Source organism: Physeter macrocephalus, chromosome 6, assembly GCF_002837175.3.
Source record: "Physeter macrocephalus isolate SW-GA chromosome 6, ASM283717v5, whole genome shotgun sequence".
NCBI lineage: Eukaryota > Metazoa > Chordata > Mammalia > Artiodactyla > Physeteridae > Physeter > Physeter macrocephalus.
The window spans coordinates 53,099,617-53,115,432 of record NC_041219.1 but is presented as its reverse complement, the minus strand read 5'-3'; the positions used below and the strand labels follow the sequence as shown (position 1 = coordinate 53,115,432).

The 15,816-nt window shown below is 47.9% G+C and overlaps 1 protein-coding gene across 3 annotated transcripts in view; it reads right to left on the bottom strand.

Annotated features, from left to right (window-relative positions):
* CECR2 (CECR2 histone acetyl-lysine reader) overlaps window positions 1-15,816 on the bottom strand; it is a 70,447-nt gene that overhangs the window by 9,403 nt on the left and 45,228 nt on the right. For all 3 annotated transcript variants that reach the window (XM_028490785.2, XM_055085402.1, XM_055085401.1), the window contains 8 exons: window positions 15,374-15,527; window positions 6,584-6,713; window positions 6,099-6,136; window positions 5,921-6,012; window positions 5,578-5,704; window positions 4,561-4,937; window positions 3,970-4,098; window positions 3,023-3,839 (listed from right to left, as the gene is read on the bottom strand). In XM_028490785.2, the coding sequence (XP_028346586.1) occupies window positions 3,023-3,839; window positions 3,970-4,098; window positions 4,561-4,937; window positions 5,578-5,704; window positions 5,921-6,012; window positions 6,099-6,136; window positions 6,584-6,713; window positions 15,374-15,527 (1,864 nt within the window). The remainder of the gene's footprint in view (window positions 1-3,022; window positions 3,840-3,969; window positions 4,099-4,560; window positions 4,938-5,577; window positions 5,705-5,920; window positions 6,013-6,098; window positions 6,137-6,583; window positions 6,714-15,373; window positions 15,528-15,816) is intronic.

Genomic DNA, 15,816 nt, shown 5'->3' with positions numbered 1-15,816 from the left:
TTAGAAATGAAAAAGGAGAAGTAACAATTGACACTGCAGAAATACAAAGGATCATGAGAGATTACTGCAAGCAACTATATGCCAATATAATGGACAACCTGGAAGAATGGACAAATTCTTAGAAAAGCACAACCTTCCGAGACTGAACCAGGAAGAAACAGAAAATATAAACAGACCAATCACAAGCACTGAAATTGAAACTGTGATTAAAAATCTTCCATCAAAGCAAAGCCCAGGACCAGATGGCTTCACAGGTGAATTCTATCAAACATTCAGAGAAGAGCCAACACCTATCCTTATCAAACTCTTCCTAAATATAGCAGATGGAGGAACACTCCCAAACTCATTTTACAAGGCCACCATCACCCTGATACCAAAACCAGACAAAGATGTCACAAAAAAAGAAAACCACAAGCCAGAATCTCTGATGAACATAGATGCAAAAGTCCTCCACAAAATACTTGCAAACAGAATCCAACAGCACAGGAAAAGGATCATACACCATGATCAAGTGGGGTTTATCCCAGGAATGCAAGGATTCTTCAATATATGCAAATCAGTCAGTGGGATACACCATATTAACAAATTGAAGGATGAAAACCATCTGATCAGAAAAAGATGCAGACAAAACTCAATACCGATTTATGATAAAAACTCTCCAGAAAGTAGGCATAGAGGGAACTTACCTCAAACATAATAAAGGCCATATATGACAAACCCACGGCAAACATCATTCTCAATGGTGAAAAACTGAAAGCATTTCCTCTAAGATCAGGAACGAGACAAGGATGTCCACTCTCACCACTATTATTCAACACAGTTTTGGAAGTTTTAGCCACACCAATCAGAGAAGAAAAAGAAATAAAAGGAACCCAAATCGGAAAAGAAGTAAAGCTGTCACTGTCTGCAGATGACATGATACTATAGATAGAGAATCCTACAGATGCTACCAGAAAACGACTAGAGCTAATCAAAGAATTTGGTAAAGTAGCAGGATACAAAATTAATGCACAGAAATCTCTTGCATTCCTATACACTAATGATGAAAAATCTGAAAGAGAAATTAAGGAAACACTTTCATTTATCACTGCAACAAAAAGAATAAAATACCTAGGAATAAACCTACCTAAGGAGACAAAAGACCTTATGAAAGAAATTATGGATGATACAAACAGATGGAGAGATATACCCTGTTCTTGGATTGGAAGAATCAACACTGTGAAAATGACTATACTACCCAAAGCAATCTACAGATTCGATGCAATCCCTAGCAAACTACCAATGGCATTTTTCACACAACCAGAACAAAAAATTTCACAATTTGTATGGAAGCACAAAAGAGCCCGAACAGCCAAAGCAATCTTGTGAAAGAAAAACAGAGCTGGAGGAATCAGGCTTCCTGACTTCAGACTATACTACAAAGTTACAGTAATCAAGACAGTATGGTACTGGCACAAAAACAGAAATATAGGTCAATGGAAAAGGACAGAAAGCCCAGAGATAAACCCACGCACATATGGTCACCTTATCTTTGATAAAGGAGGCAAGAATATACAATGCAGAAAAGACAGCCTCTTCAATAAGTGGTGCTGGGAAAACTGGACAGCTACATGCGCAAGAATGAAATTAAAACACTCCCTAACACGGTACACAAAAATAAACTCAAAATGGATTAAAGACCTAAGTAAATATAAGGCCAGACACTATAAAACTCTTAGAGAAAAACATAGGCCGAACACTCTATGACATAAATCAGAGCAAGATCCTTTTTGACCTGACCCACCTCCTAGAGAAATGGAAATAAAAACAAAAATAAATGGGACCTAATGAAACTTAAAACAGCAAAGGAAACCATAAACGACGAAAAGACAACCCTCAGAATAGGAAAAACTGTTTACAAATGAAGCAACGGACAAAGGATTCATCTCCAAAATATACAAGCAGCTCATGCAGCTCAATATCAAAAAACCAAACAACCCAACCCAAAAATGGGCAGAAGACCTAAACAGACCTTTCTCCAAAGAAGACATACAGACTGCTAACAAACACATGAAAGGTGCTCAACATCACTAATCACCTGTGAAATACACATCAAAACTACAATGAGGTATCACCTCACCGGTCAGAATGGCCATCATCAAAAAAATCTACAAACACTAAATGCTGGAGAGGGTGTGGAGAACAGGGAACCCTCCTGCACTGTTGGTGGGAATGTAAAGTGATACAGCCACTAGGGAGAAGAGTAGGGAGGTTCCTTAAAAAACTAAAAACAGAACTACCATACGACCCAGCAATCCCACTACTGGGCATATACCCTGAAAAAACCATAATTCAAAGAGTCATATACCACAATGTTCATTGCAGCACTATTTACAATAGCCAGGACATGGAAGCAACCTAAGCGTCCATCGACAGATGAATGGATAAAGAAGATGTGGCACATATATACAGTGGAATGTTACTCAGCCATAAAAAGAAACGAAATTGAGTTATTTGCAGTAAAGTGGATGGACCTAGAGTCTGTCATACAGAGTGAAGTAAGTCAGAAAAACAAATACTGTGTGCTAACACATATATATGGAATCTTAAAAAAAAAAAAAAAGGTTCTGAAGAACCTAGGGACAGGACAGGAACAAAGATGCAGACGTAGAGAATGGACTTGAGGACACGGGGAGGGGGAAGGGGAAGCTGGGATGAAGTGAGACAGTGGTATGGACATATCACACTACCAAATGTAAAACAGCTAGCTAGTGGGAAGCGGCTGCATAGCACAGGGAGATCAGCTCGGTGCTTTGTGACCACCTAGAGGGGTGGGATAGGGAGGGTGGGAGGGAGACCAAGAGGGAGAGGATAAGGGGACATATGTATATCTATAGCTGATTCACTTTGTTATACAGCAGAAACACAACATTGTAAAACAATTATACTCCAATCAAGATGTTAAAAAAAAAAAAAAAAAGGTGAGTCCTTAATTAACAGCTTAGAGAGCCAAAGGGCAGATGAAGGTGAGGCTGGGAATTACCTCGGCCGTTCTCAGGCTCCAGTGTTTCCCTGCTGTCCTGTGTCCGCCCAGGGTCCCCCGAGGCAGGCTTGGGGGCCGCCACGCCCACTGGGGGGTAAGGGCCAGGCGCGGGGGGCGGCACGGGCTGGCGGGGGCGGTAAGGCATGCCTGGTGGGCACCCCCGCGAGGAAAGCTGCTGCATGGCGAGCATCTCTGGGCTGTCCAGCATGGAGTCCCCGCCCTGCATTCCCCGCAGGGCCTGGGCCGGTGCTCCAAAGAGAGAACTTTGCGTTGGTGCTGGAGGAGGCTGGAACCGATGTCCGCCAGGTTTACAGGGTGGTCGCATGTACCCCGAAGAAGGAACTCCATGAGGTAGGAAGCCCGATTGTTCTGGCCACTGGTTTGGGGGGAGGGGTGCTCTCATCACTCGGGAATCTATCATGTGACCCAGAGTACGAGGCTGGTGAGAGGGTCCTGGCCCCATGGGGGGCTTCTCATCTGGCCCCAACGGTCCTGGATTTGTAGCACCGTGATTCCCATTCCAGACTGCAGAGTGTACTCGACTCAGGTACTTGTAGGATCGGTACATGTGGCTGGGAGGGATTTCTGAACTCTCGGGAAAGGCTTGGGGTCGGGCCGGAGCCCCACTGTGCCTGGGAGGGATAAAGCCTGGCTGGAAATGAGCTGGGGGATACATAGTCCCCTCCTGGCCGGGGCTGCTCATCTGCCCGAGCAGCGAGGGTCCAGGACGCGATCCCATGTCAGCAAGGGGCGCTAGCCCCCCGCACACCGGCTTCTCGTCGGGGGGGCCTCGGTGGTGGTTAATTCCAGCTGGAGGCTGGCAACAACAAAAGAGAAGATGTGTTAACCACAAGGTAATGGGAAATTACAAGTCCAATTTAACCTGGGGAGAGGCTGTATTTCTGAAACGCACCTTTGCACCTGTGCATGCTGAGCAGTTTGCTTACCTGCGCTGCTAAAGGTTGGGGCTGCTGTCCAGACCCGCCGGGGTGCGGCTCTGGGGCTCCAGAGGAGACACGGATGGTGGCAGGATCCGACCCTCGGAGAGGACAAAATGTTCCCTGTCCTGCTGGCCTCTGGAGGACACGGAGCAAAGGCAAGAAGAAGAGAAGAGGCACACCCTTCACATCCGGAAGACGAATGTCTTGCTGGAGGACAAGGCCTCCACCTGCTCTGTGCGCACACTCACCACAGGAGGGCCCAGAGCAGGGGCTTCCCGTCCTCGTCTCTCCCCAGAGCCGCCTCCGCCAGTGTTCTCCCCAACTGCTCCCCTCGTGAAGGGTTCACTTACATACTGTATGTACCTCTGTGCCTTTGACTTAAAAGGGGTTAATGCCCGTGTTGAGAATGTGTGGTCCAAATGATTTTGAAAAAGAAGGATTTAAAATAAAGGAAGGACAGAGGAGGGGCAGACGGGGAGAAGAGAGCATCCATAAGCAGGAACACCATTTTGGAAGAGGAGTTGATTGAGAAGGCTTCACGCCCCGCCCCCCGGTCCCCACCAGGGGAAACTACAACAGGACAAAGCTGCTCCTCACCAGCTGGCTTGAGAGGGGTGCCTGGCCGGGTCCACCATAATGCAGGGGTCCAGGGAGGCTGCGGCTGTTCGGGGTGCCCACCTCGCCAGGGGGCTGCACGGAGCCGCTGCTCTCACTGGCCCCAGAGGAGGCAGCGCGGCGCCCAGGGGGCAGAGACTTCCCTCCGTTCTCCGCGGGCTGCTGCTTCCGGCCGGGCCCCTCCGAGTCCCGGGAGCGGGTGCACACGTGGCTGCGTGCAGCCCGACCACGCCTCTTCTCCCGCTTCTCCTCCTCTCTGACCCAGAATTCTTCGTCCGTGTCCCCATCCTCACCGGGAAAATGCTTCAGCATCGCGCGGTGGAAGCACCTCTCCAGGTTGTCCGACATCTTGGTGTACTCTGTGGGGGACCGAGGCGTGAGCCCCGCTGGGCAGGCCCCCAGACCTCCACCCACAAACATGCAACGAGGCCGCCCCGGGCTCAACTGCGAGACTGCCTGGGCTGCAGCGCGTCCTACGTTGTAGGGCTAGGGGCACGAGGCCAGGACAAGAAACCAGGACACGGTTTCTGGTCTCCAGGCTGTGTGGCTGGGACAGTGAATCCAGTACCCCAAACCAGTAAAAATTGAATTCTTTAATGCCAAACTGCAGAAACATTAAGTACAATCACTGAATCTGTCTAGTAAAAAAAAAGAAGGCATTGTGAGCTCAAGTTTCAGCACCTGGAGCGACACGGCTGTGTCATCAGAGGTCTGCTCTGTGATGCAAAAGGGGCTGACGGTGGAGGCCGAGGACAACCAGACCCAGGCGGGCCTGGAGAAAGATGAGGACCTGGGCCACCAGCCACCGCTGCCCCTCTGGTCGTGTGGGACGGGACAGGGCCCGGCACGCCCGTCCCACAGCGTTAACACACATTCTCTTTATGGTCCCCAAGAAAGGTCTGAATCTCTAGAAGGTGTGTTTCTAAAAGAGGAGGCGAGTTACTCTTGGTCCTACTGGTGCACCAGTGTGAATCCACAGCAACACCCTCTTCTACTTACCACTACTCTCCCCATTATATTTTCGACAATTCCTGAACATAGTCTTCATGTCATTCACAAACTCCTCCTTGGTACAGTATAAACCTCCATTCAGTTTCTTCTCCATGCTTGAAATATCCATGGGGACCTACAACAGGAAACGTTAATCCTCACATGCTGGAGAACACAGCATCCTGCAGTTCCTGCGAGGCAGAGGAATCACACCATTCGGAGCTGCTCAAAAGCCTGGATGTACCCAGCAACCCTGACCCTTGCGGGGCAGCAGATGAACTTACACACAACAACACAGATCACTAAAGATGCACACACCACAGTCGCGTACAGCTGACAAGGCCACCTCTACCTTAATAATCTGGTAATAGTTAGGGGCATACGATTCATCCACTGGTTCCAAAAAGGGCCAGGAATCCTTGTGAGCCTTCACCACGTCCAGAACTGAGGGCCAAAGAGGAGAGCTGGATTAACACACTGACGTGGGAACACGCTTAAACAGAACGCGGGAGCTGAGCGTGGGAACTGACCTTTATACATGGCAGTGAAATCATCATCCAGCTCAAAGCTGTGAATCAGAAAATAAGAAATTAACGGTAACTGAGACCACCTTCTCTCCTCGGTGCTCTTGAACCACCCTGACACACAGCTCACTTGCACCCAGATTTGGAATAGTCCCAATAAATCTTTGTTAAGGTAAGTCTGTAACACTGAGAACGCTCCAGAAAATACGATGAGGATGAGGGTCAGCATACTTTAGCCAAAGAGGACTATCACCTTTTTCATCTACAAAATGATGGTTGGAACTCATTTATGATTCTGTAATGTTCGTGATTTAGTAGCACACTCTTTCCCAGGTTTTACTCTACTCTAGTAAGTACTTCTGTGATCTAAAGAATAACAACCCAACAAGTCAGACAGCAGCGGAAGGAGCTCACAAGCACTGACCACGACCCACCACAGAGGGCTGTTCTAAGGACACGACGAGGCAGGCCTGGGGCCGCTCAACACTCACGGGTCTCTCGTCCTCTTCTCTTCCCGCGGCGGGGAGTGAGGGTCCAAGTGGGACAGCTCGGGCGGGAGCGCCTTCCCCTGAGCCAGCAGCCAGGCCCTCTCTTCCCTGAGCTTCCTTCTCTTGGCGCGATCTGCATGAACACAAAGCACAGGTGCGTCGGGGGCTCCGGAGGGGCCCTTCTCTCTGTTCTGAGAGAAGGAAACAGATCACCAAACGTTGACTTCTGCTCCCTTTGAGTCCTCTCTTTGCTGATTCAGATGGTGCTAGAGATGCAATGCTTTATGGACCCATTTCCTCTTAGTCCTACCAAGTTTCAGGTTGGGGGGTGAGGGAGGAAGGCGGGCCCTGGATGGGGACGGGGAAGAGCAAGAGAGAAGGAAAGCAGAATTACAGGGACAGGGAAAAGTAGAGCACTGACTGAGGATCACCCGCTCTGACAACCCGAAGCCCTTCCTAACTTTCCAGCAAGAAGACAACATCCCCTTTTTAGGACCAGACCTCAATCCAAACACACCCAGGACGGTACAAGCCCATCACAGCTCTCGCACCAGCCGTCCTTGCTCGCGCGGCCACCCCACCCATGGCAGCTGGCGCACCCTCGCCAGTGCAGGAGGCGGTCTCCTGCGAGCGAGGGAAGAAGCCAGCTGGACGGGCCAGGAGCTGGAAGAGGGAGGGCGCTTTCTGGCTCCCAGCTGCGGCCACAAGAAACATACTGGACACTGCACTGCTGCCCTGCCTGGCCCTCGTGCCAGCAGGGCGGAAGAGAGGCAAGGAATGCAGAACACCATCAGAAGACAAGACCCAACGACGGAGAGAGAGGCCCGGGAAGGTGCCCGGTGGGAGCACGACACAGCCCTAAACCTGCAGGCAGCGTGCTCCCACCAAGCTCCCTCTGTTCCTACTTCATGCTCACTTATAAATCAACTTCTACGTGTAAGAGAATCTGTATCTGCTTTAACTAATCAGCGGCAGTTTGCTATAAACGACTTTTGAAATTGTTTTTTAACAAAGAGAATGATTTCAAGCTTAAAGAAAAGTATAACTAAATTAACGAATATCCACATACCAAACTGTCAAACTTTAACATTAGGACTCTGATTCTTTGCATCGTTAAGAACCACCCTTTCGAGAGAGGCGCCGTCCCGAGCACGGGTGAGCCCTCCAGGGTCCACGGCAGCAGGGACCTGCCAGGTGCACTGTGGAGCCTTTAAAGGCTCACAGCTACTCCTTCACAAGTGACGTGAGCTACCTCACTCTCACATCGAAGGGTAAATTTTTAGCAATTTTTCTAACCTGATACATGTGACATGGAATTCTGATGTTTCTGTTTGCCTTTTCCTGATTGGAATGACACAACGTATTTTCTCTTTTTTCTAATTTTTTTTTTTTTTTTTTGGCGGTACGCGGGCCTCTCACCGTTGTGGCCTCTCCCATCGCGGAGCACAGGCTCCGGACGCGCAGGCTCAGCGGCCATGGCTCACGGGCCCAGCTGCTCTGCGGCATGTGGGATCTTCCCGGACTGGCGCATGAACCTGTGTCCCCTGCATCGGCAGGCAGACTCTCAACCACTGCGTCACCAGGGAAGCCCGACACAATGTATTTTCATGTTTATTATCCTCTTCTGTGAATACCCTGCTTATTATATACTTTGCCTTTTTTCCCTGTGGGTTGTTGGATTTCTAAATGATTTGGAGAAGTGCTTTTAAATAATGTGGATAAGAAGTCTTTGTAAAACTATCTTCTTCCATACCCTGATCTTTTCACTTTGTTTAAGGTGTTTTAGTCATTTGTAAATTTTAAACAATTAATGTCATCAAATATATCAATCTCCTCCCCTTGTACTTTGTGCTTTTGTTACTTAAATTCTTTCTGTCCCAGCATCTTAAAGACCCTCACCTATGTTTTCTTCAAAAAGCTTTTGGCCTTTAGTCCATCAGGCGGCAATGGGGCTGGCAGCGCCTGGTGAGGAACCAGGTCTGTTCCTGGCTGTTCACTGCCAGGTCTCACCACCCATCTCCACGCCAGTAACACTCTCCCACATTCACGGCAGCTTTTATTCTGTTATCTGGTAGAATGAGTGTCCCGAACATATCGTTTTTTTTAAATTATCTTGGCTATACTTGGTCCTCTACTCTTCTGTATGAATTTCAGGAACATAAAATGATTTATTTAATATTTAACGTCAAATACTGAGTCACGGTCAAACTTACCCACTTGTTCAACAATTTTAAGTTGGTTTGTTCAAATCAAATCCAGAAAGGTGCAGCCAGTGCATTTGGTCGGCGTGTCTCTTAAATTCAGTGGCATGTGTAACAGTGTCCTCTCCAATTTACCTGGTGGGGAAGTTGCGTCATTCTGCCTTGGCAGAATTTCCCACGTTCCAGATCTAGCAAGTGGCACTCTCATCACAGTGTTAATGTGCCCTGGGGTAGTTCTATGAGGGCCTTTGACCAGACAAACAGGTGTGTTTCTTGGCAATGTTATTACATAGGTGATGCTTGTACTTCCTTTTTTATCACCTCAGCAGACACAATATATGGTTACCTTTCCTTCTACGGTGTTTAATTCCATTCGTGTTTACCTGATCCTTCCATTATAAAGTTCCTATACCTAAAGATCAAACACAGTTCCAAGACAGAAGTAAACTGTAGAGAAAATTATTTGCGTTGATTGTTTTCTCAATAATTCCAAGGTGTATACCACCTAGTACTACGTGTAAATATACACGGGACAGAAGTTAATTCAACACATGTAATTGGATGCTTTAGGGCCGAGCAAAAACTACAGCATGTAGGGCAGGTAGCAAACTACTTTTGTTAAACACACACACACACACACACACACACACACACACACACACACACTTTTATGGAAACACTGCCCTGCATGGCCTCCAGGGCCCTTTACAGAAAGTTAGCTGACCCCTACTTCAGGGCATTAGGACTCAGCAGTCTCCTGGAAGTTTTGGTTGAGGAAAGCTCTGTCTAGATCCACTGTTTCATTACTTGTTACTCTAATTCTAGTATTTCTGCTACATTTATTGACCGAATTCTTCTTTTCTCATCAATTATTTTCATATTCAAAATAAAACATAAAGAGGAAACAAAATGCTTCATTCTTCGATTTTTACCAGTTACTGTTTAAAACTTTTATTCCATTCATTTAAACTAAACAGACAGACCAACATAACCCAGTTCTCTCACTTCCCCACCAACACTCTGCCTCCCGTGACCAACAGTCTGTTCTATCTAATGAGCTTTTTTCTTTAGAGATTCCACGTATAAAAGGGCTCATACTGTGCTTGTCTTTCTCTGACTTATTTCACTTAGCATAATGCCCTCTAGGTCCATTCATGTTGTGACAGATGGCAGGATTTCATGCTTTTTTTTTTAATGACTAAACATTACTCCACTGTGTGTGCACCAACTCTTCTTTACCCATCTAGTGATGGGCACTTGGGTGGCTTCCGTATCTTGACCATTATACATCTTGCTATGAACATGGGTGTACATGTATCTTTTATTATAATTAGTTTTTGTTTTCTTCAGATAAATACCCAGAAATGGAATTCCTGGATCATATGGTAGTTCTATTTTTCGTTTTTTGAGAAATCTCCATAGTGGCTGCACCAACTTACATTCCCACCAACAGTGCACGAGGTTTTACTCTAATCCACATCCTCGCCAACACTGGTTATCTCTTGTCTTTTTGATACTAGCCATTCTGACAGGTATGATGTGGTATCTCATTGTGGTTTTGATTTCGACATTGAGCATCTTTTCTATGTCTTCTTGGGAAAAATGCCTATTCGGATCCTCCTTTTTAAAAAAAAAATAAATTTGTTTGTTACTTTAACTCTTTATCAAGCAAATTAGTTCTGTCTCGTTACGGCTTTTTTCTGAGGTTTTCATCTGGAACATATTCCTCTGTTTCTTCATTTTGCTGGACCCTCTGTTGACTTCTGTGCGGAAAAGGAAACAACTGCCTCTCCCAGTCTTGGAGGCGGGTGGGGCCTTCTGCAGGAGATGAGCCTTTTTGTTCAGCTCTTCCCAGCTCCTGGTCATCTCTCAAACCCCTGGGCTTGTCCAGGCAGCCAGATGTCTTTCAGTGGCTGAGGGTGTGCCAAGACTTGTCCATGCCCCAAAGGGGAGGGTCTCAACACCCAGATTCAGACTGCCCAGACACTTTCCTCTCAAGCTCACAAACGTGCAGGGCTGTGAACAACTGCAACCTGAGTCCCTCCCACTGGCCACCAGAGTCAGGAACCTGCAGTGACTCCTGAGTGGCAGTCACAGGCAAGCATACAAACTCTCGTCTGGGGCCCAGCTCGGGGAGGGTGGGAGACGGCAGGCACCCACAGCCTCCAACCTAGGAGAGTAGCTCTGCACGCCCAGCCTATGCCTGCCCCTCAGGCTGAAGCTCCAGGACAAGCAGGGTGGCCTCCATCACGTGACAGCATGGAGTGTGCCAGCCTGTCCCAAACCAGCCCTCCGCTCACCACGGTCCCGTGGGACCCGGGAATACAAGCCCTTCTGGCCACCAGAGCCAGGCGTTCAAGGGATGAACCATGGGTGTCAGAGGCATGTAAAGCCTCCCTCCAAGAAACTTGGGCCCTGGAGGGCCCGTCCTCTGATGTCTCTGGAAAGGATTCGGGGGCCCCTAGATGCAGGCTTAATTACAAACCTACCCCTCAGGCCGCAGCCATGGTGATCAGCTAATAAGTCTCCACCAGAAAGACCGAGCTCCTGGTCTAGAGTCTTTTGCTGTGCCCTGGGGGTGAAGAACCTGCTGTATAAAATAAATAAAATTTAAAAAAAAAAAAAAAAAAGGGAATCCTTCTGATGTTTCCCTATTAAGTAGAATGTTTGCTTACATTTAAGAAAATAGATATTGGTTAAGGAAGTTCCTTTCTAAGGTTTCAGAGGAAACCAGAAAAGAAGGAACACAGGAACCACCAGAAGGTGGAAGAGGCACAGGAGGGTATGACCCCAGAGCCTCACCAACACCCGGGACTTCAGACTTCCAGCCTCTAGAGCTGTGAGACACTTACTTCCTGCTGTTTTAAACCACCTAGTTTTGGTAATTTGTTAGGGAAGCCCTAGGAAACTAACACAAAATCCAAGCCCATTTCCTCCTGAACCCTACTGCTGCGCCTGAGAAGTCTGCTGTCTCTGTTACAGAACATCCTCTTTTCCCAACTGGAAATGGGCCATGTGTTCCATGATTCGGTCCCTTGGGTCTGTATTCTATCCACTTTATATCTTATCTCTCAACCATTCATATCTCATATTTCCTCTGCCCCGTCACTTGATCCTTCCATTTTACTACAGTGGACAGACACACCCTGGAGCTCCGGACTGTGACCCCTGAGTCAATTATCAAGCAGTTTCCCCCCTCCCTGCCGGCTTTCTATTCCGCCCCAGGGGGCAGCAGAGGGGACGGGAGATGGCGGGGAGTGGGGGGATGGATTTCTCCCCGGGTGCTCTTCAACAGCCTGCCAGCTTGTCCCTCCTTAGGAAGACGTCCATCACTGGGAAGGCACAGCTGGCAGTCCCGGAACCGGGCTGGCGCCTGCCCTGAGACCAAGGTCCAGCTTGCGAGCCCCTCCTCACACCTGCGGGTCTGATGACCCCAACCCTTCTCTCTATTCCCCTGCCTCAGACCCTTTCAGCTTTTGTATTCCTCTAACTTGCATTAAAACAAAGACCCACGTGAAATTCTCCACTGAGGCATCTCTGTGACCGCACACCGAATGATGGACCAGAGGCGACTTCTCCCGCCACGTCCATCCTCTTTATCTCCGTGATGCGTTCTGCACAAGCCCCATGCAGCTCTTCCAGTGTGATTCTCTCCTCAGGTCTAACTAAGCTTTAGAGCCCAGTTATCAAGTTATTATTCCAATTACCATATTCACATTTCTAGAAGTTCTTTCAATATTTGTTTCCTTTGAATCTGCCTGTACTTTCCTCAAGGTTATTTCTTCCTGATGTTTCCAATTTCTTCTTTTTTATACCTGATAATGCTACATCTGTTTCTGTTTTGTCTGCTGCACCTGCCAGCCACTGCTCACAGCGGTGCTCCCTCACGACTATTCCTCTTCAGCACGGGTTTATCCATGGTCACCCTTCCCCTAGACGGACCACTCCACACCCGCAATTCGATCTGACGGCCTGTTGCACTAACTTACTACTGTTTTTAATCCCCCTAAAGGCAGGTTCTGATAATTTTCCTTACTTGGTTAAGATTTCAAAACTGTTCTTAAAAAGGGTATTTACACAATATCAGACAAAGTATTATATCAAATAACAAATAGACTCTCCACATAATTGAGGCCAAAAGAATTTCTAGGTTTTGCATCAACCACACTGAGAACAAGGAAGTCTCAATGACCACTTCCATATGGGCTCATTTCACTTAGCATGAGTATTTGTCAGAATCCAGTCTTGCAACATCCTTTTTATACAAAGACAATCCTAATAAATAGCAGTATATTTACTTGGCCTTTTCCTTTTCTTTTTGCTTTTTAAAAATTTTAGTGAGAAATATAAAAATGTACCTTTTTAACCATTTTAAATGTATGATTCAGTAGCATTAGGTACATTCACAGCGTTGTACAACCATTACCATTATCTACCTCCAAAACAAAACAAAACGAAACCAAACTCGCAGATACAGAGAACACAAAGAAGGGGGGCCGGGGTGGGCGAAATGGGTGACGGTGTCAAGAGGTGCAAACTACCAGTGACAAAACAAGTCAGTCCTGGGGATGTGATGTACACTGTGGTGACCACAGTCCATAATACTGCACTGTGTATGTGAAAGCTACTCTCATTACAAGAAATCAAATTCTTAACTCATTGTGGTGATCATTTTGCAATGTACATAAATGTCGAATTGTGTTTACTCCTGAAAATAAGGGAATGGTGTATGCCAATCATACTTCCACTTAGAAAAAAGTCAAATGACAATGGTACCTAATAAGAACTCCATTGAAAATTACAGAACTCTACTGAAAAATATAAAGAAATAAAAGCATAGTTACTATTTTTTGTTTGTTTTGTTTTGTTTTTGCGGTACGCGGGCCTCTCACTGTTGTGGCCTCTCCCGTTGCGGAGCACAGGCTCCGGACGCGCAGGCTCAGCGGCCATGGCTCATGGGCCCAGACGCTCCGTGGCATGTGGGATCTTCCCGGACCGGGGCACAAACCCGTGTCCCCTGCATCGGCAGGCAGACTCTCAATCACTGCGCTACGAGGGAAGGCCCATAGTTACTATTTTGAGGAATTTAAATCTAGCACTGGAAATAAATTACGCAAAATCTCAACGTATGATATACCACCAAATGTGGCACAGGCTACATTAGTAGATTAAACGCACTAAGCGTTCTAGAATGAAGAAATGATCAAGGTCAGAATAGGGTTAGCCTATTGAGAATCAGAAGGCAGGGCTTCCCTGGTGGCACAGTGGTTAAGAACCCGCCTGCTAATGTAGGGGACACGGGTTCGAGCCCTGGTCCAGGAAGATCCCACACGCCGCAGAGCACTAAGCCCGTGCACCACAACTACTGAGCCTGCGCTCTAGGGCCCGCGAGCCACAACTACTGAGCCCACGTGCCACAACTACTGAAGCCCACGCACCTAGACCTCATGCTTCTCAACAAGAGAAGCCACCAAAATGAGAAGCCCAGGCACCGCAACAAAGAGTAGCCCCTGTTCGCCGCAACTAGAGAAAGCCCACACGAAGCAACGAAGACACAACACAGCCAAAAGTAAATAAATATTAATTTTAAAAAAAATCAGAAGGCAATACCTAGGAATGAGAGGGGAAATCACATAATAAGGCCAGAATCCTTTAAATTTTACAGCCAAAATGTGTTTAAAATTTGCATGTTAACACTGCATTAAAAAGCCAAATCTGGGACTTTCCCAGTGGTCCAGTGGTTAGGACTCGGCGCTTCCACTGCCAGGGCCCAGGTTCGATCCCTGGTCAGCGAACTAAGATCCTGCAAGCCATGCAGTGTGGCTGGGGGGAAAAAAAAAAAGCCAAATCCGTGTTATGCTATTTAATTTAAACTTTTAAAAAGTTCAATAGGACTTCCCTGGTGGCCCAGTGGTTAAGAATCTGTCTGCCAATGCAGGGGACACGGGTATAAGCCCTGGACCGGGAAGATCCCACATGCCGCGGAGCAACTAAGCCTGTGCGACAGAACTTCTGAGCCCACGTGCCACAACTACTGAAGCCTGCGAGCCTAGAGCCCGTGCTCCGCAACAAGAGACGCCCCCGCAATGAGAAGCCCGCGCACCGCCACGAAGAGTAGCCCCCGCTCGCCACAACTAGAGAAAGCCCGCGCACAGCAACGAAGACTCAACGTCGCCATAAATAAATTTTAAAAATAAATAAAAAATGAAAAGTTCAATACATTTACTTAAAATACTGGTCTGTATTTAACAAAGCCAAAATGCTCTGCTACCCGGTGATTTATCAAGTTCCGCTTATAAACACCACTGCATCTAACATGTCTGCTTTAAGTACAAAGGTCAGAAACCCCGCCCGCCCGCCTGCCCGCCCCGCCGCGCACGTCAGGGCAGACGGAGGCTTTCTTAAGTACATCTCCTCTGTATGTAAGGTCATTTCTGTGAGCGCCACCTTTTTTCAATTCCACGCGGGGCCGTGGCGTAGCCGAGAGCGGAGGCAGGGATGGAAGGACCCCAGCACGGCAAGGGGAGGGCAGCCGGACGGCAGGGCCCCCAGCCGAGAGCCCCCGCGGAGCCCCGGGCAGAGCCCCTCCTACCTTGCACGGCCTTGACCCTCTCCTCCAGCTCCCGTTTCCTCTCCTCCTTCAGCAGCTGCTCCTGCTCCTTCCTCTGCACGGCGAGCAGGATCTGGCGCTCCTCCTCCTCCTCCCTGCGCTTCTGCTTGTCTACCCTGCTGAGCACAGGGGTCTCCTGCGAGGGGCCAAGAAGTTCAGTCAGCACACAGTAAAGCGAGACCACGTCTTTGAGCAAAGATTCCACGTTTTCCATTCAACACACAGTGTTCGACGGCTGGGTGACTCACACCCTAACTACAAGTTCATCTTCTCATCCGTACAATCCATGAACGGATGTAGACACACACTCACATGAAGACACAGTGGGGAGGGACCAGAACAGGTAACGGCTTGGGCCCGATGACTGCCCTAATGTGTAGTCTTTGGGAGATAATCTGGAGAGCAGCCCGGAGCAGAGAGGAGAC